We start from the raw sequence: 23,938 nt of genomic DNA on the forward strand, positions 1-23,938 counted from the left end.
TTACACGGGACTAGTATTACCAAGGAACCTCATGTGATTCAGAAATTACCCTCCCACATCTTTTGTTTTGTGCGGCACATTTTGCACAGGATAAGTGAAGTCTGTTTTTAGTTGAATTTACTGACATTATCCTGCACATATGACGTCAAGGCTTTCCTTTATAATTTCCAACGCCGCCAATACAACCCCGAATCACAGAGATGCCAATTCGCACAAGACTAATATTATCATACAACCTCTGTGTTTAGCGAAATACGGTAGGTCATTTGCAGTGGAACTTTTGTTTGACAAATTACAGATATGGCAGATTCGCACGGATTTAAGATCACGACCACCTCCGCAATTATTACAAATATCTAGAGGCCCCCAGGTAATACTAGTTTGGTACCGATAGAGCTTTTGAGAGAGCATACAAAATAAATGATGGTACAAACAAGTTGTGTACAGTCACTATTCCTACCTGTGGAAATGTTGGCCTCAGAGATTTGTATGCGGTTGTTGATGCTGAAGGGGTAACTGATGCTTTCAGAATGGTCCTCAGTTGATTTATTAGCATAACATCTGTGGTGTTCAACTCAACAGAAATGATGTATTCATAAAGAACTGGAGGAGCTGCAGAGAGAGAAATTAAAAGACAGAAAGGAAAGATAGTCTCTTGTTTCACAATAAAGGTTGCTGGATATACCAAGCAAACTTTTCTTCATCTTCCTGGAGAACGAGCGGATCGCTGCGAGGAATATCGCCAGTGGTGGAGGAAGTACTGAATCTCAGTACTGAAGTAAAAGTACAAATAACCAGAGACATATTTATTTTAGTAAAAGTAGAAGTACCACAATGACAACCCTACTCACGTGAAAGTAAAAAGTACCTGATTTTAAATGTTCTTTAAGTTTTAAAAGTAAAAGTACTTGCATAACGATTTATTCGCTTAATCTTATTTGCATATTACCAGAAAAAAAAGTTGGTTAGTTGGTTAGTTTGCACCTTGGTCAGTGAGAGCACTGTGTCTAGTGACCCGTGATTTACAAAGGGGTGGTTCAGTTATTTTGATGCTGAGCTTCGACAGTATCCATACTGTCCACTACCACAAACAAGGCCTGGATTTAAAAAAAAGTTCCTTTCCTAACCAGCATAAAACGAAAATATGTTGTGGAATCGGAATGTGGTTGATTTTATTCATGGATGGATTTTAAGACTTTTTTTTATTTTTATTTCACCGCAAATAAAGTGTGTGAAGTAGCGGCAATGGGGGAGGCGGATGTGAAGAGGTCCATATATAGATATGAACACGTCTTACGTGGCCTGGCGGAGAAGTAAACGACGCTCTGGACAGAAATAGATGGCAACTATGATTTATTAAATCTGTTTTTATTGTTCCTATTTATCTAATGTCTGTCTAATTCTATTTTTTTGATTTATTATATTATTTGTTAACGTCCCGCATAAAGCACGCCATAAGTAGTGAAAATTAGCAAACAAATGACAGGAAGTTTTGATGAACTTTAAGATGGTGATAAACACATTTGTCAAACTGCCAAGCAGCAAATTAATATGTTGTCATATTATTTTCCAATAAAAATATTTTCTTTATTAAAACAAGATTTCGTCCTCATTGAGTCTTCTTTCCAAAACATGAGTCTTAAAAGGGGACGGGTGGGGGGGGTTGATGTTGTAGCAATATGTGTCTGTGAAGATGACTTTAGTGTTACATGCTTTTGTTGAATGCAAAGCAAAATTGAACCTTGATGATGTTATGTGAGGATTTGTTTGGTGCATTTTCAGGTAAGACTGAACTATTTCTTCACTGCAGATAATTCAACATATTGTAACGCATTTTTTGAAAAATACTTACTCGTTACAATTGTTGTAGCAGTTGTGGTGTTTGAATCAGTTGTAGTGACAGGTGTTGAATCTGAAGAGAAAATTATACAGTTATTCATCTGCCACTTTAAAAACTAATATCCTTCAAATTAAGATGGTTTACTGAAAAATGCCAAACAAATGTCAAATAGAGGACCGGCAGCCATGACTTATAAATACTGGTTACAGTTGGTGGTATTAAATAACTATGTCCATGTTCGGACACAGTTATTTAGGAGTGATTTTTTACAGCGGGGAGATGGGGGTGTCGGAGTATGACCAAGGGTAGCACTCGACTGATCTACCAGTATTGGCTTCCTTTTGCCGGCTCTTGTGAAGACAAAGCTAAAGTAAATATTGTCCATTCAGTCTTACTTGTAGGTGGTGGAGAGGGTGTCGTCGCATGACAAGCTGTGAAGTCTGATGGAGGACAAAGAGAGTAGACATTAAGTAGAACAGAAATCTTGCAAATCTGCTTTTCCAGATGTGAATTTTGCTCATTTGGTGAAATGATTGTTCATTAATTATAGACAGTGCCAACCACAGATGTAATAAAAGACACTGTAAATTATGCACAATGCGAGGCTTCGGCCATGATTGCTATTAGAATTGTTGCACCATATTACATGTCAAAGTTATTAACTAAATTCTTTTAAAATAGTTGCTTAAACTTGCTTACTGTATTGATCAGCAGGCTGGCAGTATCGTCCATCAGGAGGAATGGCATTGATACATCCACATGTGTCATCAGTGATGTTATCACAGGATCCATACAGGAAACACTGGTCACATGGCCAACGATACTGATCCTCACATAAACAATGGTAACCACCACTGCTCGGATAGCAAACTGGAAACATGGGTATTCATCAGTGTTTTTAAAGAACACAATACCAAGTGCTTTTTTGTGAAAAACATTTGATGTAAAGCCAAACAAATGTTTTTGATTTAAAATGTTGTAATGTAAAAGCAAAGTGTGGGTAAGAAAGCACAGATTGTAAAATAACAGAAAAAACAGGGTTTTGTAAGTGCCCTACTTATACGGGACTAGTATTACCAAGGAACCTCATGTGATTCAGAAATTACCCTCCCACATCTTTGTTTTGTGCTGCACATTTTGCACGGGATAAGTGAAGTCTGTTTTTAGTTGAATTTACTGACATTATCCTGCACATATGACGTCAAGGCTTTCCTTTATAATTTCCAACGCCGCCAATACAACCCCGAATCACAGAGATGCCAATTCGCACAAGACTAATATTATCATACAACCTCTGTGTTTAGCGAAATACGGTAGGTCATTTACAGTGGAACTTTTGTTTGACAAATTACAGATATGGCAGATTCGCACGGATTTAAGATCACGACCACCTCCGCAATTATTACAAATATCTAGAGGCCCCCAGGTAATACTAGTTTGGTACCGATAGAGCTTTTGAGAGAGCATACAAAATAAATGATGGTACAAACAAGTTGTGTACAGTCACTATTCCTACCTGTGGAAATGTTGGCCTCAGAGATTTGTATGCGGTTGTTGATGCTGAAGGGGTAACTGATGCTTTCAGAATGGTCCTCAGTTGATTTATTAGCATAACATCTGTGGTGTTCAACTCAACAGAAATGATGTATTCATAAAGAACTGGAGGAGCTGCAGAGAGAGAAATTAAAAGACAGAAAGGAAAGATAGTCTCTTGTTTCACAATAAAGGTTGCTGGATATACCAAGCAAACTTTTCTTCATCTTCCTGGAGAACGAGCGGATCGCTGCGAGGAATATCGCCAGTGGTGGAGGAAGTACTGAATCTCAGTACTGAAGTAAAAGTACAAATAACCAGAGACATATTTATTTTAGTAAAAGTAGAAGTACCACAATGACAACCCTACTCACGTGAAAGTAAAAAGTACCTGATTTTAAATGTTCTTTAAGTTTTAAAAGTAAAAGTACTTGCATAACGATTTATTCGCTTAATCTTATTTGCATATTACCAGAAAAAAAAGTTGGTTAGTTGGTTAGTTTGCACCTTGGTCAGTGAGAGCACTGTGTCTAGTGACCCGTGATTTACAAAGGGGTGGTTCAGTTATTTTGATGCTGAGCTTCGACAGTATCCATACTGTCCACTACCACAAACAAGGCCTGGATTTAAAAAAAAGTTCCTTTCCTAACCAGCATAAAACGAAAATATGTTGTGGAATCGGAATGTGGTTGATTTTATTCATGGATGGATTTTAAGACTTTTTTTTATTTTTATTTCACCGCAAATAAAGTGTGTGAAGTAGCGGCAATGGGGGAGGCGGATGTGAAGAGGTCCATATATAGATATGAACACGTCTTACGTGGCCTGGCGGAGAAGTAAACGACGCTCTGGACAGAAATAGATGGCAACTATGATTTATTAAATCTGTTTTTATTGTTCCTATTTATCTAATGTCTGTCTAATTCTATTTTTTTGATTTATTATATTATTTGTTAACGTCCCCGTACAAAGCACGCCATAAGTAGTGAAAATTAGCAAACAAATGACAGGAAGTTTTGATGAACTTTAAGATGGTGATAAACACATTTGTCAAACTGCCAAGCAGCAAATTAATATGTTGTCATATTATTTTCCAATAAAAATATTTTCTTTATTAAAACAAGATTTCGTCCCTCATTGAGTCTTCTTTCCAAAACATGAGTCTTAAAAAGGGGACGGGTGGGGGGGGTTGATGTTGTAGCAATATGTGTCTGTGAAGATGACTTTAGTGTTACATGCTTTTGTTGAATGCAAAGCAAAATTGAACCTTGATGATGTTATGTGAGGATTTGTTTGGTGCATTTTCAGGTAAGACTGAACTATTTCTTCACTGCAGATAATTCAACATATAACGCATTTTTTTGAAAAAATACTTACTCGTTACAATTGTTGTAGCAGTTGTGGTGTTTGAATCAGTTGTAGTGACAGGTGTTGAATCTAGAGAGAAAATTATACAGTTATTCATCTGCCACTTTCAAAAGTAATATCCTTCAAATTAAGATGGTTTACTGAAAAATGCCAAACAAATGTCAAATAGAGGACCGGTAGCCATGACTTATAAATACTGGTTACAGTTGGTGGTATTAAATAACTATGTCCATGTTCGGACACAGTTATTTAGGAGTGATTTTTTTACAGCGGGGAGATGGGGGGTGTCGGAGTATGACCAAGGGTAGCACTCGGCTGATCTACCAGTATTGGCTTCCTTTTGCCGGCTCTTGTAAAGACAAAGCTAAAGTAAATATTGTCCATTCAGTCTTACTTGTAGGTGGTGGAGAGGGTGTCGTCGCATGACAAGCTGTGAAGTCTGATGGAGGACAAAGAGAGTAGACATTAAGTAGAACAGAAATCTTGCAAATCTGCTTTTCCAGATGTGAATTTTGCTCATTTGGTGAAATGATTGTTCATTAATTATAGACAGTGCCAACCACAGATGTAATAAAAGACACTGTAAATGATGCACAATGCGAGGCTTCGGCCATGATTGCTATTAGAATTGTTGCACCATATTACATGTCAAAGTTATTAACTAAATTCTTTTAAAATAGTTGCTTAAACTTGCTTACTGTATTGATCAGCAGGCTGGCAGTATCGTCCATCAGGAGGAATGGCATTGATACATCCACATGTGTCATCAGTGATGTTATCACAGGATCCATACAGGAAACACTGGTCACATGGCCAACGATACTGATCCTCACATAAACAATGGTAACCACCACTGCTCGGATAGCAAACTGGAAACATGGGTATTCATCAGTGTTTTTAAAGAACACAATACCAAGTGCCTTTTTGTGAAAACATTTGATGTAAAGCCAAACAAATGTTTTTGATTTAAAATGTTGTAATGTAAAAGCAAAGTGTGGGTAAGAAAGCACAGATTGTAAAATAACAGAAAAAACAGGGTTTTGTAAGTGCCCTACTTATACGGGACTAGTATTACCAAGGAACCTCCTGTGATTCAGAAATTACCCTCCCACATCTTTGTTTTGTGCTGCACATTTTGCACGGGATAAGTGAAGTCCGTTTTTAGTTGAATTTACTCACATTATCCTGCACATATGACGTCAAGGCTTTCCTTTATAATTTCCAACGCAGCCAATACAACCCCGAATCACAGAGACGCCAATTCACACAAGACTAATATTATCATACAACCTCTGTGTTTAGCGAAATACGGTAGGTCATTTACAGTGGAACTTTTGTTTGACAAATTACAGATATGGCAGATTCGCACGGATTTAAGATCACGACCACCTCCGCAATTATTACAAATATCTAGAGGCCCCCAGGTAATACTAGTTTGGTACCGATAGAGCTTTGAGAGAGCATACAAAATAAATGATGGTACAAACAAGTTGTGTACAGTCACTATTCCTACCTGTGGAAATGTTGGCCTCAGAGATTTGTATGCGGTTGTTGATGCTGAAGGGGTAACTGATGTTTCTCAGAATGGTCCTCAGTTGATTTATTAGCATAACATCTGTGGTGTTCAACTCAACAGAAATGATGTATTCATAAAGAACTGGAGGAGCTGCAGAGAGAGAAATTAAAAGACAGAAAGGAAAGATAGTCTCTTGTTTCACAATAAAGGTTGCATGATATACCAAGCAAACTTTTCTTCATCTTCCTGGAGAACAAGCGGATCGCTGCGAGGAATATCGCCAGTGGTGGAGGAAGTACTGAATCTCAGTACTGAAGTAAAAGTACAAATAACCAGAGACATATTTATTTTAGTAAAAGTAGAAGTACCACAATGACAACCCTACTTACGTGAAAGTAAAAAGTACCTGATTTTAAATGTACTTTAAGTTTTAAAAGTAAAAGTACTTGCATAACGATTTATTCGCTTAATCTTATTTGCATATTACCAGAAAAAAAGTTGGTTAGTTGGTTAGTTTGCACCTTGGTCAGTGAGAGCACTGTGTCTAGTGACCCATGATTTACAAAGGGGTGGTTCAGTTATTTTGATGCTGAGCTTCGACAGTATCCATACTGTCCACTACCACAAACAAGGCCTGGATTTAAAAAAAAGTTCCTTTCCTAACCAGCATAAAACGAAAATATGTTGTGGAATCGGAATGTGGTTGATTTTATTCATGGATGTATTTTAAGACGGTTTTTTCATTTTTATTTCACTGCAAATAAAGTGTGTGAAGTAGCGGCAATGGGGAGGCGGATGTGAAGAGGTCCATATATAGATATGAACACGTCTTACGTGGCCTGGCGGAGAAGTAAACGACACTCTGGACAGAAATAGATGGCAACTATGATTTATTAAATCTGTTTTTATTGTTCCTATTTATCTAATGTCTGTCTAATTCTATTTTTTGATTTATTATTTTATTTGTTAATGTCCCGAACAAAGCACGTCATAAGTAGTGAAAATTAGCAAACAAATGACAGGAAGTTTTGATGAACTTTAAGATGGTTATAAACACATTTGTCAAACTGCCAAGCAGCAAATTAATATGTTGTCATATTATTTTCCAATAAAAATATTTTCTTTATTAAAACAAGATTTCGTCCTCATTGAGTCTTCTTTCCAAAACATGAGTCTTAAAAGGGGAGGGGTGGGGGGGTTGATGTTGTAGCAATATGTGTCTGTGAAGATGACTTTAGTGTTACATGCTTTTGTTGAATGCAAAGCAAAATTGAACCTTGATGATGTTATGTGAGGATTTGTTTGGTGCATTTTCAGGTAAGACTGAACTATTTCTTCACTGCAGATAATTCAACATATTGTAACGCATTTTTTGAAAAATACTTACTCGTTACAATTGTTGTAGCAGTTGTGGTGTTTGAATCAGTTGTAGTGACAGGTGTTGAATCTAAAGAGAAAATTATACAGTTATTCATCTGCCACTTTCAAAAGTAATATCCTTCAAATTAAGATGGTTTACTGAAAAATGCCAAACAAATGTCAAAGAGAGGACCGGTAGCCATGACTTATAAATACTGGTTACAGTTGGTGGTATTAAATAACTATGTCCATGTTCGGACACAGTTATTTAGGAGTGATTTTTTACAGCGGGGAGATGGGGGGTGTCGGAGTATGACCAAGGGTAGCACTCGACTGATCTACCAGTATTGGCTTCCTTTTGCCGGCTCTTGTAAAGACAAAGCTAAAGTAAATATTGTCCATTCAGTCTTACTTGTAGGTGGTGGAGAGGGTGTCGTCGCATGACAAGCTGTGAAGTCTGATGGAGGACAAAGAGAGTAGACATTAAGTAGAACAGAAATCTTGCAAATCTGCTTTTCCAGATGTGAATTTTGCTCATTTGGTGAAATGATTGTTCATTAATTATAGACAGTGCCAACCACAGATGTAATAAAAGACACTGTAAATGATGCACAATGCGAGACGTCGGCCATGATTGCTATTAGAATTGTTGCACCATATTACATGTCAAAGTTATTAACTAAATTCTTTTAAAATAGTTGCTTAAACTTGCTTACTGTATTGATCAGCAGGCTGGCAGTATCGTCCATCAGGAGGAATGGCATTGATACATCCACATGTGTCATCAGTGATGTTATCACAGGATCCATACAGGAAACACTGGTCACATGGCCAACGATACTGATCCTCACATAAACAATGGTAACCACCACTGCTCGGATAGCAAACTGGAAACATGGGTATTCATCAGTGTTTTTAAAGAACACAATACCAAGTGCCTTTTTGTGAAAACATTTGATGTAAAGCCAAACAAATGTTTTTGATTTAAAATGTTGTAATGTAAAAGCAAAGTGTGGGTAAGAAAGCACAGATTGTAAAATAACAGAAAAAACAGGGTTTTGTAAGTGCCCTACTTATACGGGACTAGTATTACCAAGGAACCTCATGTGATTCAGAAATTACCCTCCCACATCTTTGTTTTGTGCTGCACATTTTGCACGGGATAAGTGAAGTCTGTTTTTAGTTGAATTTACTGACATTATCCTGCACATATGACGTCAAGGCTTTCCTTTATAATTTCCAACGCCGCCAATACAACCCCGAATCACAGAGACGCCAATTCACACAAGACTAATATTATCATACAACCTCTGTGTTTAGCAAAATACGGTAGGTCATTTGCAGTGGAACTTTTGTTTGACAAATTACAGATATGGCAGATTCGCACGGATTTAAGATCACGACCACCTCCGCAATTATTACAAATATCTAGAGGCCCCCAGGTAATACTAGTTTGGTACCGATAGAGCTTTGAGAGAGCATACAAAATAAATGATGGTACAAACAAGTTGTGTACAGTCACTATTCCTACCTGTGGAAATGTTGGCCTCAGAGATTTGTATGCGGTTGTTGATGCTGAAGGGGTAACTGATGTTTCTCAGAATGGTCCTCAGTTGATTTATTAGCATAACATCTGTGGTGTTCAACTCAACAGAAATGATGTATTCATAGAGAACTGGAGGAGCTGCAGAGAGAGAAATTAAAAGACAGAAAGGAAAGATAGTCTCTTGTTTCACAATAAAGGTTGCATGATATACCAAGCAAACTTTTCTTCATCTTCCTGGAGAACGAGCGGATCGCTGCGAGGAATATCGCCAGTGGTGGAGGAAGTACTGAATCTCAGTACTGAAGTAAAAGTACAAATAACCAGAGACATATTTATTTTAGTAAAAGTAGAAGTACCACAATGACAACCCTACTTACGTGAAAGTAAAAAGTACCTGATTTTAAATGTTCTTTAAGTTTTTAAAAGTAAAAGTACTTGCATAACGATTTATTCGCTTAATCTTATTTGCATATTACCAGAAAAAAAAGTTGGTTAGTTGGTTAGTTTGCACCTTGGTCAGTGAGAGCACTGTGTCTAGTGACCCGTGATTTACAAAGGGGTGGTTCAGTTATTTTGATGCTGAGCTTCGACAGTATCCATACTGTCCACTACCACAAACAAGGCCTGGATTTAAAAAAAAGTTCCTTTCCTAACCAGCATAAAACGGAAAATATGTTGTGGAATCGGAATGTGGTTGATTTTATTCATGGATGGATTTTAAGACTTTTTTTTTATTTTTTATTTCACCGCAAATAAAGTGTGTGAAGTAGCGGCAATGGGGGAGGCGGATGTGAAGAGGTCCATATATAGATATGAACACGTCTTACGTGGCCTGGCGGAGAAGTAAACGACGCTCTGGACAGAAATAGATGGCAACTATGATTTATTAAATCTGTTTTTATTGTTCCTATTTATCTAATGTCTGTCTAATTCTATTTTTTTGATTTATTATATTATTTGTTAACGTCCCGTACAAAGCACGCCATAAGTAGTGAAAATTAGCAAACAAATGACAGGAAGTTTTGATGAACTTTAAGATGGTGATAAACACATTTGTCAAACTGCCAAGCAGCAAATTAATATGTTGTCATATTATTTTCCAATAAAAATATTTTCTTTATTAAAACAAGATTTCGTCCCTCATTGAGTCTTCTTTCCAAAACATGAGTCTTAAAAGGGGAGGGGTGGGGGGGGGTTGATGTTGTAGCAATATGTGTCTGTGAAGATGACTTTAGTGTTACATGCTTTTGTTGAATGCAAAGCAAAATTGAACCTTGATGATGTTATGTGAGGATTTGTTTGGTGCATTTTCAGGTAAGACTGAACTATTTCTTCACTGCAGATAATTCAACATATTGTAACGCATTTTTTGAAAAATACTTACTCGTTACAATTGTTGTAGCAGTTGTGGTGTTTGAATCAGTTGTAGTGACAGGTGTTGAATCTGAAGAGAAAATTATACAGTTATTCATCTGCCACTTTAAAAAGTAATATCCTTCAAATTAAGATGGTTTACTGAAAAATGCCAAACAAATGTCAAATAGAGGACCGGCAGCCATGACTTATAAATACTGGTTACAGTTGGTGGTATTAAATAACTATGTCCATGTTTCGGACACAGTTATTTAGGAGTGATTTTTTACAGCGGGGGAGATGGGGGTGTCGGAGTATGACCAAGGGTAGCACTCGACTGATCTACCAGTATTGGCTTCCTTTTGCCGGCTCTTGTAAAGACAAAGCTAAAGTAAATATTGTCCATTCAGTCTTACTTGTAGGTGGTGGAGAGGGTGTCGTCGCATGACAAGCTGTGAAGTCTGATGGAGGACAAAGAGAGTAGACATTAAGTAGAACAGAAATCTTGCAAATCTGCTTTTCCAGATGTGAATTTTGCTCATTTGGTGAAATGATTGTTCATTAATTATAGACAGTGCCAACCACAGATGTAATAAAAGACACTGTAAATGATGCACAATGCGAGACGTCGGCCATGATTGCTATTAGAATTGTTGCACCATATTACATGTCAAAGTTATTAACTAAATTCTTTTAAAATAGTTGCTTAAACTTGCTTACTGTATTGATCAGCAGGCTGGCAGTATCGTCCATCAGGAGGAATGGCATTGATACATCCACATGTGTCATCAGTGATGTTATCACAGGATCCATACAGGAAACACTGGTCACATGGCCAACGATACTGATCCTCACATAAACAATGGTAACCACCACTGCTCGGATAGCAAACTGGAAACATGGGTATTCATCAGTGTTTTTAAAGAACACAATACCAAGTGCCTTTTTGTGAAAACATTTGATGTAAAGCCAAACAAATGTTTTTGATTTAAAATGTTGTAATGTAAAAGCAAAGTGTGGGTAAGAAAGCACAGATTGTAAAATAACAGAAAAAACAGGGTTTTGTAAGTGCCCTATTCACACGGGACTAGTATTACCAAGGAACCTCATGTGATTCAGAAATTACCCTCCCACATCTGTGTTTTTTTTGTGGTGCATTTTGCACAGGATAAGCAAAGTCTGTATTTTATTGAATTTACTGACATTATCCCCCACACATGATGTCAAGGCTTTCCTTTATAATTGCCAACACAGCCAATACAACCCGGAATCACAGAGATGCCGATTCGCACAGGACTAATATTATCACACAGCTGTTTGGCGAAATATAATAGGTAATTTGAAGTGAAATATTTTTTTGACAAATTACATGGCAGATTCGCATGAATTTAAGATCATGACTACCTCCGCAATTATTACAAATAACTAGAGGCCCCAAGGTAATACTAGTATGGTGCCAATAGAGCTTTAAGAGAGTATAACAAATAAATAATGGTAGAAACAAGTTGTGTACAGTCATTATTCCTACCTGTAGAAATGTTGGCCTCAGAGATTTGTATGTTGTTGTTGATGCTGAAAGGGTAACTGATTTCTCTAAGAATGGTCCTCAGTAGATTTATTAGCATAACATCTATGGTGTTCAACTCAACAGAAAGTATGTATTGAAGACCTGGAGGAGCTGCAGAGGCATAACATAAAAATACAATTGTAAAACCTTAAATTAGTTTAATCACGTTTAGAGAAAAGAAAAGCACATTGGATGGATCCTAGGTAAACAAGATTCTTGGTCATGTGTTTTCTGATTAAACTCAGCAATGACTTCTGAGCTTTACCTGTTGATGGTGAAATTGTTGCTCGAGGACACACTGAAAAGTCTGTTGAGAGAAAGAAAGAAGAGGTGTCTACTTTTGTCAAAATAAGCATGCATGAGGTAAAAAAGAATAAGAAATACCCCAGTGAGGACTCACTAATACAAATTAACTTACAAACAAGAATATAGCAAAGGAGAGTCAATTACACACAATTTGTTTCATCATACCAAGTAGAAAAATGTTTGAAACATTAGGAACATTGAATTTGGGCTTTAAAACTGGGATTAGTGTGTGACCATAGCTACTCACTTTGATGGTGTATTGACTGACAGTACAGTCCATCTCTGGGAATAGCTTTGATGCACCCACATGTGTTGTTTGCACTACCATCACATTCCCCATAGGTAGCACACTTGTCACAAGGCCAAAGGTAGTCATCCTCACAGCGGCACTGGAACCCAGTGTCATCTCGGCTGCAAACTTTAAAAATAACACCATATTTTCTCTTATGAAAAGGTGAATTGTTTAAGAGAGACACTAAAACAAATTCTACCATCTATTTGTTCTCACCTGTAGTGATATTAGCATCTAAGATGGTTATTTGGCTGTTGATTTGGACGGGGAAAGGTATTATTGTCACGGCTTTTCTCAGTTGATCTACGTCTGTGGTGTTCACCTCAATGGAAATCTGGTATTCATACACAACTGGAAGTACTGTTGGAAAAAACAGTGTCATTAAAAAGTATTTTTGCTAAATGAAGACTGTGAGATTGAGGTGAAAGCTCTGAATAATACATTTTTCTCTTTTTTTGCATACTGTATGCTGTTCTGAACGCTCAAGAATGAACTGCCATGCTCATATTTGTTTGCATAAATTTCCACATAGAACGGAAACATCAAGATGCTGTTGAAATGTAAAGGTACACTATTAAGCATAAGCATAAAATAACCATTTAAAGTCTCTATTACCTTTCTTTGGCTGGCAGTATTGCCCATTGGTAGGGATACTGTTGATACACCCACATGTTTCGTCAGTGATCTCATCACATGCCCCGTATGTAAGACAGTTATTATATGACCAAACATACTGGTCCTCACATCTGCACTGGAAGCTGGTACCATTTGAATAACACACTAAACAACACAAAAACACAAGTAAGAAAAAAAAAGAAAGAGCACAAACTAGTCTGCAATTAAAGATATGCAGTAGTTTCAGACATCATTTCATATTTCACACTTGGTTGAAAACTATGAGGAAATGAAAGACACCTATTAGATTAATCGATTGCCCACATATGTTTGGTCTCTGCAGTCACTGGGATGGGTAGGTTCCCCTATGCTGCCCAGCGACTGCAGGATTTTATATGGTTGAACTTTTCTTGTCTCGTCTTTGAAGCTCAGGAGGAACTTTTTGTTGACATACAGTGCAGTTCAGAATTATTTGGACAGTACTGAAGTGTTGAAATACAACTCGTTCTCACTCCCAAGTGGTCACATGAGACTTGGCTTTCAGCGTCCAATATCGTATACAAAATAAGTATTGAGCGCGTCAACATTTTTCTCAGTAAAGATATTTCTGATGGGGCTATCGGCATGACATTTTCACCAGATGTCAGTAACAACCCAAGTAATCCATACATATAAAGATATCAAAACAAATAAGTCCATAAATTAAGTTGTGTGTAATGAAGTGAAATGACACAGGGAAGAAGTATTGAACACACTTGCTGAAATGTATTTAATACTTAGTAGAAAAGCCTCTGACAGCTTCAAGACGCCTCCTGTATGAAGAAACTAGTCTCACACATTGCTCAGCTGTGATTTTTGCCCATTCTTCCACACAAACTGTCTTCAAATCTTGAAGGTTCCAGGGGCATCTTCTATGAACTCTGATTTTCAGTTCTTTCCAGAGGTTTTCAATTGGATTCAAGTCTGGTGATTGACTGGGCCATTCTAACAGCTTGATTTTCTTTCTCTGAAACCAACTGAGAGTTTCCTTGACTGTGTGTTTGGGATCATTGTCTGGCTGAAATGTCCACCCTCATTTCATATTCAGCATCCTGGTGGATGGCAGCAGAATCTTATCAAGAATGTCATGGTACATTTCTCCATTCATCCTTCCTTCAATTATATTAAGTCTGCCAGTGCCAGATGCTGAAAAACAGCCCCACACTATGATGCTCCCACCTCCAAACTTCACTGTTGGTATGGTGTTTTTAGGGTGATGTGCAGTGCCATTTCTCCTCCAAACATGGTGTATGCTATGACAGCCAAAGAGTTCGATTTTGGTCTCATCTGACCAGATTATATTCTCCCAGTATGTTACTGGCTTGTCCAGATGTTGTGCAGCAAACTTTAAGTGAGCTTCCACATGCCTTTTCTTGAGCAGTGGTGTCTTGCGTGGTGTGAGTGCATAGAGGCCATGGCGGTTGATTGCATTACTAATTGTTTTCTTTGAAACAACTGTACCTGCTTCTTCCAGGTCTTTCTGAAGATCTCCGCGAGTGGTCCTTGGTTCTTCGACAACTCTTCTAAGTATTCTATAGACTCCTCTGTCAACAATCTTGCGATGAGCACCTGGTCGTGGCCGGTTAACGGTGAAATGATGTTCTTTCCACTTCTGGATAATGGCCCCAACAAACTCACTGAAACTTTCAGAAGTTTAGATATTCGTCTGTAACCAATGCCATCCGTATGTTTGTCTACAATAAGCTTGCGAAGGTCTTGGGACAGCTCTTTTCTTTTACCCATCATGAAATGCTTTTTGAGTGACACCTTGGTAATGAGAAACCTTTTTATAGGCCATCAATTAGGACTAATCCATCTGATAATTTTCATTAATAGGGGGCAGGATTGCTTCCTAAATAATGACAGATTTCAGCTGGTTTATTGGCTTCCCATGCATTTTTACACCCCTTTTTCTTCACGTGTTCAACATTTTTTCCCATTATCACTCCACTTTATTACACATAACTTGTAACAAATGTTTTGATTTCTTTGTATGTGTGGATTAATTGGGTTGTTACTGACATCTGGTGAAAATGTCATTCCAATAGCCCCATCGGAAATATATTTACTGGGAAAAATGTTATACTTATTTTCCCCGCTGTATACTTTTCAGCACCTACTGTATATGGGACGCACCAGCCATAGCAGCAGCTCGACTGTGGCGCTGTAAAATGACGTAGTATAAAGAGCAAAAATGATAGCGAGTAGTATTAAAGACTGAAAATCTGCATATGGAGGTAGGTTGGGATGGTGGATGGGTTAAACAATACAGGACTTTCACCCAGGAGACCAGGTTTGTGTTAAATGTTTTTAATCCCACCCACAATCTTTCCATTAAAACGTGACTTTAAACTTTAGATGCTGTATCACTTCTTCCAGACATTTGGAGTTAATAGGTTAGACATTACACAGAAAACACATGAACTGCAGTAAAAGGGCAGAGTACACTTGACTTACAAACGTAGCACTCATAGTGTTCTGACCAGAAGAAGCTCCATTCTTACCTGTGGTGATGTGAATGTCTGTGACATTTACAGTGGGACTCAAGGCCAGGGTAAAGCTGCCGTTGTCCAGGAGGCTCCTAAGGTAGTCCACCGTTTCGATATTGGTAACATTTAGCTCCACGTCCACTTCGTACTCAACCGGAGCCAACAGCGCTGGATGAAAAATACATCATGATGTATAAGGGACTTCATTAAGCACGGGAAGCCAGTTAGGGATCATGTATTTTTCACTACAGTAAAGACTCTTTCTGGTTGGTCGGACAACCTGTGCAGTGTAATGAAAAACCTCCACATTTATTTATGTGTTTATATAATTGTTTATACATTTATTTATACTTTTGTCAATAAAGCACAAGCTTTATTGACAAATTGTGTTTCTGTGTTCTGCTATCCATTATTATTATAAAAATACAGATTATAGCTGCTTTAAGGCACCTGTGGAGGATGAATATAGTTTGTCGAATTAAAGCAACAAGCATTGAATTGCACTAAATTGAATTAAAGGACAATTCCGGTGCAAAATAAACCTAGGGGTTAATAACATATGTGTACCGAGTCGACCGTTCTCGACCGTTTCATGCTAATCAAATGTGTCTCTAGCTTGAAACAAGCTAGCGCAAACCGGTGATTAGCTTCTAACACTAGCCTTCGGGGCAGAGGGTAAATCGCTATTTCTACACCACTAACTAGGCTCAAATTAGCACCATACTTCAACGGTAGAACAATGAGGGTCCCTACATGTAAACCGAAGCATTAAGAACTTTGTAAGTGTACAGAAAGTTTATTAAAAATATACTTTATAATATCATATTCATTAATCAGACTAACCACTCCTTTTCTCCCTGGTGTGAGGTAGAAAGTGTTCTTCTCCATAGTGTACCTGAGACAACAGATATCAGGTAATCAAATAATTGCTTTGTGTCATTATCAAAACCTCTGATCCCATATTTTCTGTTTAGAATTGTAAATATAATTGACCTACCGGTAAAACCAGACTTGAACATTCAATGAAGTTCCCTGTTTCCAAAATAGTAAGTGTCAGTAGAAGGGAAAAGATGGTCAAGCCATTCTTAGATATTGCCATTCCTTTGAAGAAAAGTTGAGAGGGAAAGAAAAAACAAGAAATTATACAGTGATACCATCAAGCTGTACTTGCTGCATACTAATTTGCAATTAGCCATCAATTTTGACCTCTACATAGTTGATTTCTCGCATAAAAAAGTCTCAGAAGTGAATTTAGTAATTAAATAGCGGACCTCTGGAAATCTGCGTGATCTAGCTAGATTCAGAAGACTAAGCTGACCTCAGGTCAGTGGTGTAGCCTATGCAAATGTTGGGGCGTGACAAAGACTAGGAGTTGAGGAGTTGACGTCAACTTTAAGCTTTGTTGAGATTCATCCGTTTTCAGCAGCAGTTCAAATTGTGAGATTTGCAGAGGAAAGAGGTGTCAATGGGATTTTGAGGTTCTATGTATGTCCTATTTACTGCGCCGTACTGCCCCTGCGCACCTACTGCCCCTGCCCACTAGTAAATACTTAATCAGATCTGCTAGACTGGTCGACGTAGTTAGGTTTAGGCATGAGGAGTGGGTTCAACAGATTGTCCATCTCCGGGGCTGTCATCGCTTAGGGTTAGGTCTCTGCATAGAAGTGGAGGGAACGAGCCGCCCACTGCGACCGCTGGCTAACGTTAATATTAGCTAGCTTGATAATTCCACCAACACTCGATACAGATAATGAGCCAAACAAAGTTGTTAGAGAGCACTTTGCTTTCCTATGCTGTGAGTGTGTGAATGAAACATTAAGTTGTTAAATTTTACTAATTTAGGGGCGGGTCAATGTGATTTTGACATAGGTCAACTGGAAGAAAAAGCCTTATTCTGAGCAGTTGTGCGTTGAGCACGTCTCCGAGCAACGTCTGCCCTAAGATAAATGCTTAGAATGGGAAACGTCCACTCAGAGGGCCAAAGCTAAGACATCTTTTCCACAAATACACTTTTCCTCAATCTAAAAGTGAGGAAAATTCAAGTCACAGTAAAAGATTGGTTGACCCAAACAGCAAAAAAGAAACATGTTCGCTGTTAGGCGGTGACCGCTCGTGGCTGTAGTAATTATCGCAGGACCAAACAAGGAAGTGATGTCCCATTTAAAACCAAAAGTCAACGGTCACTTTTTCAAAATAACCGACTTATACGGACGTTAGCCTGTGACACAGTGACGTCCATGACACAGTAACCTTTTTTGTAGTTTTACGTGACTCATTTTTAGGGGACTGCCCATTTCTCCAAAGCTCCATTGTTCCGACCTCTCAATAACCCGAAAAATTCCCTTTGGTCCTACAGCCCACTAGTCCAACGTCCCTTCGTTTAAAAAAAAACAAAAAACCTGTGCTCCAACATCCCATTGTTCCGACCATATAAGCTTTTGTGGATCACCTCCCATAATCTAAAATCTGAATCAACAATAACAAGTGAAATTTACTGCATATCTTAAATAGGTGTTCGGGGGAAAGCATACAGCCTGAAGCCTGATTGGACATCTAGTTTTCAAGTCTCATGAAAAAGCATGGTGGATTCAAATGATTCCGAAAAGTCGATGTATTGACTCGAAAATGGTGAACAAAATGATTTTGAAATTTTAAACCGACTTTAAAGTAAACGAAATCTAACTAAGAAAAGTTCTCTGTATAGTAAAGGTGAAAACAAACCATCAGTCACTGGACCGACATTTGGTTTTATTGAGGCTGCATTCTACAGAATATTTCAAGTTTAATATGTGTGACAGACTATTGTTTAGTTAAGGCAGGGAAAGGTAAGAAATAGGCTAATTGTAGGCTACAAACATCACACAAAGACCCATTTGTGTTGATTCACAGTGATGGCTTATTTATTTTTTGCAAGGTGACAAAAGCTGATCTGTTCATCTCTGTGTGTGCTCCACAAAAGCCTATATGGTCGGAACAATGGGATGTCAGAGCAGAGGGTTTATTTTGTCAAAACAAAGGGACGTCGGACTAGTGGGCTGTAGGACCAAAGGGAATTTTTCGGGTTACTGAGAGGTCGGAACAATGGAGCGTCAGAGAAATGACATGGCACCCCTTTTTAACCAATCCCTGATGATTTCCTAACCCTAATTAATTTTGTTGCCTCAACTTAACTAGTTCCATTTTACAACGTTAACTATGTGTTTAGAATAAGCCTATTAGCAAACTATTAGCATGGCTCAGTAACAATAGTGGTAACTGAAATTCCATGATACAGACACCTGACCAACTGTTTTTTATATGTTCTATAAGTGTTTTTTTCAAAAATCCTATGAAAAATCGAGGAAGGGATGAAGTGACCCTGCCCGGAGGAAGCCCGGGGCCCCCGTCTGGAGCTAGGCCCAGATGGAGGGCTCATCAGCGAGCGTCTGGTGGCCGGGTTTGCCACGGAGCCCGGCCGGGCACAGCCCGAAAAAGCTACGTGGCGGACATCTCTCCATCCCATGGGCCCACCACCTGTGGAAGGAACCGCTGGGGTCGGGTGCGCTGCCACATGGGTGGCAGTGAAGGTCAGGGGCCTCGATGGACCAGACCTGGGCAGCAGAGGCTGGCTCTGGGGACGTGGAATGTCACCTCTCTGTGGGGGAAGGAGCCGGAACTTGTGCGGGAGGTGGAGCGCTAACGGTTAGATCTGGTGGGGCTTACCTCTATGCACAGTCTTGGTTCTGGAACCATACTGGATAGGGGTTGGACTCTTTTCTTCTCTGGAGTTGCCCAGGGTGTGAGGCACCGGGCGGGTGTGGGGATACTCACAAGCCCCCGGCTGAGCGCCGCTACGTTGGAGTTTAACCCGGTGGACGAGAGGGTCGCCTCCCTACGCCTGCGGGTTGTGGGGGGGAAAACTCTGACTGTTGTTTGTGCATATGCACCAAACAAGAGTTCAGAGTATTCAGCCTTCTTGGAGACCTTGAGTGGAGTCCTGCATGGAGCTCCAGTCGGGGACTCCATAGTTCTGCTGGGCGACTTCAACACGCACATGGGTAATGATGGAGACACATGGAGAGGCGTGATTGGGAGGAACGGCCTCCCTGATCTGAACCAGAGTGGTTGTTTGTTGTTGGACTTCTGTGCTAGTCATGGATTATCTATAACGAACACCATGTTCGAACATAGGGATGCTCATAAGTGTACTTGGTACCAGAGCACCCTAGGCCAAAGGTCAATGATCGATTTTATAATCGTTTCATCTGATCTGAGGCCATATGTTTTGGACACTCGGGTGAAGAGAGGGGCGGAGCTGTCAACCGATCACCATCTGGTGGTGAGTTGGGTCAGGGGGTGGGGGAAGACTCTGGACAGACCTGGTAAGCCCAAACGGGTAGTGCGGGTAAATTGGGAACGTCTGGAGGAGGCCCCTGTCCGACAGACTTTCAACTCACACCTCCGGCGGAGCTTTTTGTGCATGCCTGTGGAGGCTGGGGGCATTGAACCCGAGTGGACAATGTTCAAAGTTTCCATTGCTGAAGCTGCGGTGAGGAGCTGTGGTCTTAGGGTCTTAGGTGCCTCAAGGAGCGGTAACCCACGAACACCGTGGTGGACACCGGTGGTCAGGGAAGCCGTCCGACTGAAGAAGGAGTCTTTCCGGGATATGTTATCCCAGACGACTCCAGAGGCAGTTGCAAGGTACCGAGCAAAGGGCCCCGAAGGGCTGCAGCCTCTGCCGTGAAAGAGGCAAAGCAGCGTGTGTGGGAGAAGTTCGGAGAAGACATGGAGAAGGACTTTCGGTCGGCACCAAGGTACTTCTGGAAAACCGTTCGCCACCTCAGGAGGAGTAAGGATGGGACGCTGTTGACCTCAACTGAGGAGGTAATAGGGCGGTGGAAGGAGCACTTTGAGGAACTCCTAAATCCGACTAATACGCCCTCTATGGTAGAGGCAGAGCTGGAGGATGAGGGGGGATTGGCATCAATTTCCCTGGTGGAGATGGCTGAGGTAGTTAAACAACTCCACAGTGGCAAAGCCCCAGGAATTGATGAGATCCGTCCAGAAATGTTTAAAGCTCTGGGTGTGGAGGGGTTGTCTTGGTTGACACGCCTCTTCAACATTGCGTGAAAGTCTGGGACGGTGCCTAAGGAGTGGCAGACCGGGGTGGTGGTTCCCCTTTTTAAAAAGGGGGACCAGAGGGTGTGTGCCATTTACAGGGGTATCACACTTCTCAGCCTCCCCGGTAAAATCTACTCCAAGGTGCTGGAAAGGAGGGTTCGTTCGATAGTCGAATCTCAGGTTGAAGAGGAACAATGCGGATTCCGTCCTGGTCGTAGAACAAAGGACCAGATCTTTACTCTCGCAAGGATCCTGGAGGGAGCCTGGGAGTATGCCCAACCAGTCTACATGTGTTTTGTGGATCTGGAGAAGGCGTATGACCGGGTGCCCCGGGAGATACTGTGGGAGGTGCTGCGGGAGTACGGGGTGAGGAGGTCCCTTCTCAGGGCCATCCAATCTCTGTACGACCAAAGCGAGAGCTGTGTCCGGGTTCTCGGCAGTAAGTCGGACTCGTTTCAGGTGAGAGTTGGCCTCCGCCAGGGCTGCGCTTTGTCACCAATCCTGTTTGTAGTATTTATGGACAGGATATCGAGGCGTAGTCGGGGTGGAGAGGGGTTGCAGTTCGGTGGGCTGGGGATCTCATCGCTGCTTTTTGCAGATGATGTGGTCCTGATGGCATCATTGGCCTGTGACCTTCAGCACTCACTGGATCGGTTCGCAGCCGAGTGTGAAGCGGCTGGGATGAGGATCAGCACCTCTAAATCGGAGGCCATGGTTCTCAGCAGGAAACCGATGGAGTGCCTTCTCCAGGTAGGGAATGAGTCCTTACCCCCAAGTGAAGGAGTTCAAGTACCTTGGGGTCTTGTTCGCGAGTGAGGGGACAATGGAGCGGGAGATTGGTCAGAGAATCGGCACAGCAGGTGTGGTATTACATTCAATTTATCGCACCGTTGTGACGAAAAGAGAGCTGAGCCAGAAGGCAAAGCTCTCAATCTACCGTTTTGTTCCTGGATGGATGGATAAGTGTTTTTTTTACAATAAACACAAACCTCATATTGTGTTCCAGTATACACACCTCTAATGGTTTGGCCTCTTCAAGTTAACTTTAACTGCATTGGACAGGGAAACTTCCACATTGTGTTGGCTGAGTCAACTGGATGGCACAACAGCAGAAGATAGTTTTTAAGATGATATTTAGATGTTCAGAACTGTAAGTGAGTGAGAAATGCATTAAGATACTTAAATGAAGATACTTGAAAATCTAATGACACACTATTTATTGTGCTTGTTTGGCTCAAATGTGCACTTAAAGACGACCCATAGTGCTGTAATTTAACATGGCACAAAGACATGATGAGGTGACATTTTAATAGTGATTTTTATAAGTTGTGAGTGTTTATTTGTATTGTTTTTTTATTTTATTGAACCCTTATTTAGCCAGGCAAATCATTAAGAAATAATTCTTATTTACAATGGCGGCCTGGCAAAAGGGGAGGGGGAGTAGGAACTAAAAGAGAAATGTCAAAAGTTTAAAAGACAGCAGCACACCTCCAAAATGTTCTAAAACATCCACTACTAACATACAATCATAACAAGCATTACATGTGACAACAAAAAATACATACATTACATACAGTCTAGCATACAAGCATACAACAACAGAACAAAAGTAGCAAAACAACAGCAGCAAAAGAAAATATGCATCAGACAAAAAAAGTGAACTAAAACAAATCTCATTCACTACTCGCTATATGATAGACACTGAATAGTTAACTCTAAAGTGTGCAGTAAATAGAGATTTTGGACACTTTCTAATCGTCATAATTTGTTAGTCCTAGCACTAGCCCGAGCCCTTTTTAGGGCAAATACCCTACATTTACATAACATTTCATTCAAATAAAATGTGTGTCATAGCTTACGTACCTCTTCAGTCTGGCGCCTTATCCTCTAAATTTTGCCCCTCGCTGCAAAGACTGTCAGACAGGGCCATAAAATGGCAACAAACATCACCATATTATTGAATGCTTATTTAGACCTATGAGGCCAATTTACACTTAATAGATTGTGTTACCGTCATTATAAGGCTTAAATATGTTTTCCTTGTCTACCCTACCTATCTCTTTAGTGTGTTCTTGTGCTGATATAATGCTAACTTTCCTTCCTTTGCTGGGGATCAGTAAAGTTATTATTATCTAATTAGTATTATTTAATTTCATTCTAGTGACAGCTTGTGATGCTGGTGATCCAGTCATATTATTATTACATTTTCACTGAGGATTAAGGAGCCAGCAAAGCATTGAAAAAAGTGTAAATACTATGAAAACAAATATATCTTAAGGTCAACCTGCTGAAATGTCACATAAATCAAACACTCAGTGAGTATATTCCTGCTTTTATATTTCTTCTTTTTAAATGGTATTTATTTTGACCCACTTTAAATGTCAATGAATAAGTGTGTATTAGTATTGCCTCAGTCCACAAAAGCATTGGTAACACAAAGTCAACAATATACAATAATTTAACCCAAAAAAGCAAATACTGCGCAGCCTAAGTCAACAAAGACGCAGATGAGTCAAAGCAAATAGATTGACTATCAGGGAAAACTATTTCACTTTAACTTCAATCATTTCACACAAATTTACAAAGCTATGGTTTGTTGAAAAGGCACCATATAACATTGTAAACATTCCTGAAAAACACCAACATTAAAAAAAACAAAAGTCCCAACACATAGGCATTTCCTTACCATAGCCTTTTACGATCCTCTCTCTTTAGCTGTATTCATCCACTCTGTGTGTAGAAAAAGAAACACTTCATTACAAGAAGCCTGCGTGTAGAGGCTGTCAACCTGCAAATGGAACTATGGGAAAAATGCTGCATGAATGACTTCCTGAAACATAGTAAGGGACACACATTACTGGCAGTGGCTCAACAGGTCTATTTCTTCCCTCAGCTTCCTTGTCCTTTATCAGCTACTGTATTTGTGAAACAAAGAAATAATCTCACAAGAAGAAAGATAGATGGATAAGAATGATTTTAAAGAACTTATTTTTTTATTTTTTCGCTAAATTCATA

General features: G+C 39.7%; 1 protein-coding gene across 6 annotated transcripts; it reads right to left on the reverse strand.

Moving 5' to 3' along the window:
- Window positions 1-525: 525 nt before the first annotated feature.
- Window positions 526-23,699, reverse strand: LOC144533011 (uncharacterized). Of its 6 annotated transcripts, none has more exons than XM_078274027.1 (27): window positions 23,610-23,697; window positions 22,787-22,836; window positions 21,939-22,016; window positions 16,821-16,924; window positions 16,667-16,718; window positions 15,839-15,991; window positions 13,296-13,460; window positions 12,897-13,040; window positions 12,636-12,806; window positions 12,348-12,389; window positions 12,044-12,193; window positions 11,236-11,406; window positions 10,932-10,976; window positions 10,547-10,606; window positions 9,148-9,300; window positions 8,333-8,503; window positions 8,029-8,073; window positions 7,645-7,704; window positions 6,255-6,407; window positions 5,440-5,610; window positions 5,136-5,180; window positions 4,751-4,810; window positions 3,357-3,508; window positions 2,540-2,710; window positions 2,236-2,280; window positions 1,853-1,912; window positions 526-612 (listed from the first exon to the last, which is right to left on the reverse strand). In XM_078274027.1, the coding sequence occupies exons 4-26, from the start codon at window positions 16,920-16,922 to the stop codon at window positions 1,856-1,858; spliced, it is 2,538 nt and encodes an 845-aa protein (XP_078130153.1). In that variant the 5' UTR covers window positions 16,923-16,924; window positions 21,939-22,016; window positions 22,787-22,836; window positions 23,610-23,697; the 3' UTR covers window positions 526-612; window positions 1,853-1,855. The 6 variants fall into 6 exon arrangements, with proteins under 6 accessions (XP_078130153.1, XP_078130151.1, XP_078130156.1 ...); XM_078274025.1 differs by having other exon boundaries at window positions 21,939-22,071; XM_078274030.1 differs by lacking the exon at window positions 21,939-22,016.
- Between the last annotated feature and the right edge of the window lie 239 nt (window positions 23,700-23,938).

Source organism: Sander vitreus, chromosome 18 (genome assembly GCF_031162955.1).
Source record: "Sander vitreus isolate 19-12246 chromosome 18, sanVit1, whole genome shotgun sequence".
Lineage (NCBI taxonomy): Eukaryota > Metazoa > Chordata > Actinopteri > Perciformes > Percidae > Sander > Sander vitreus.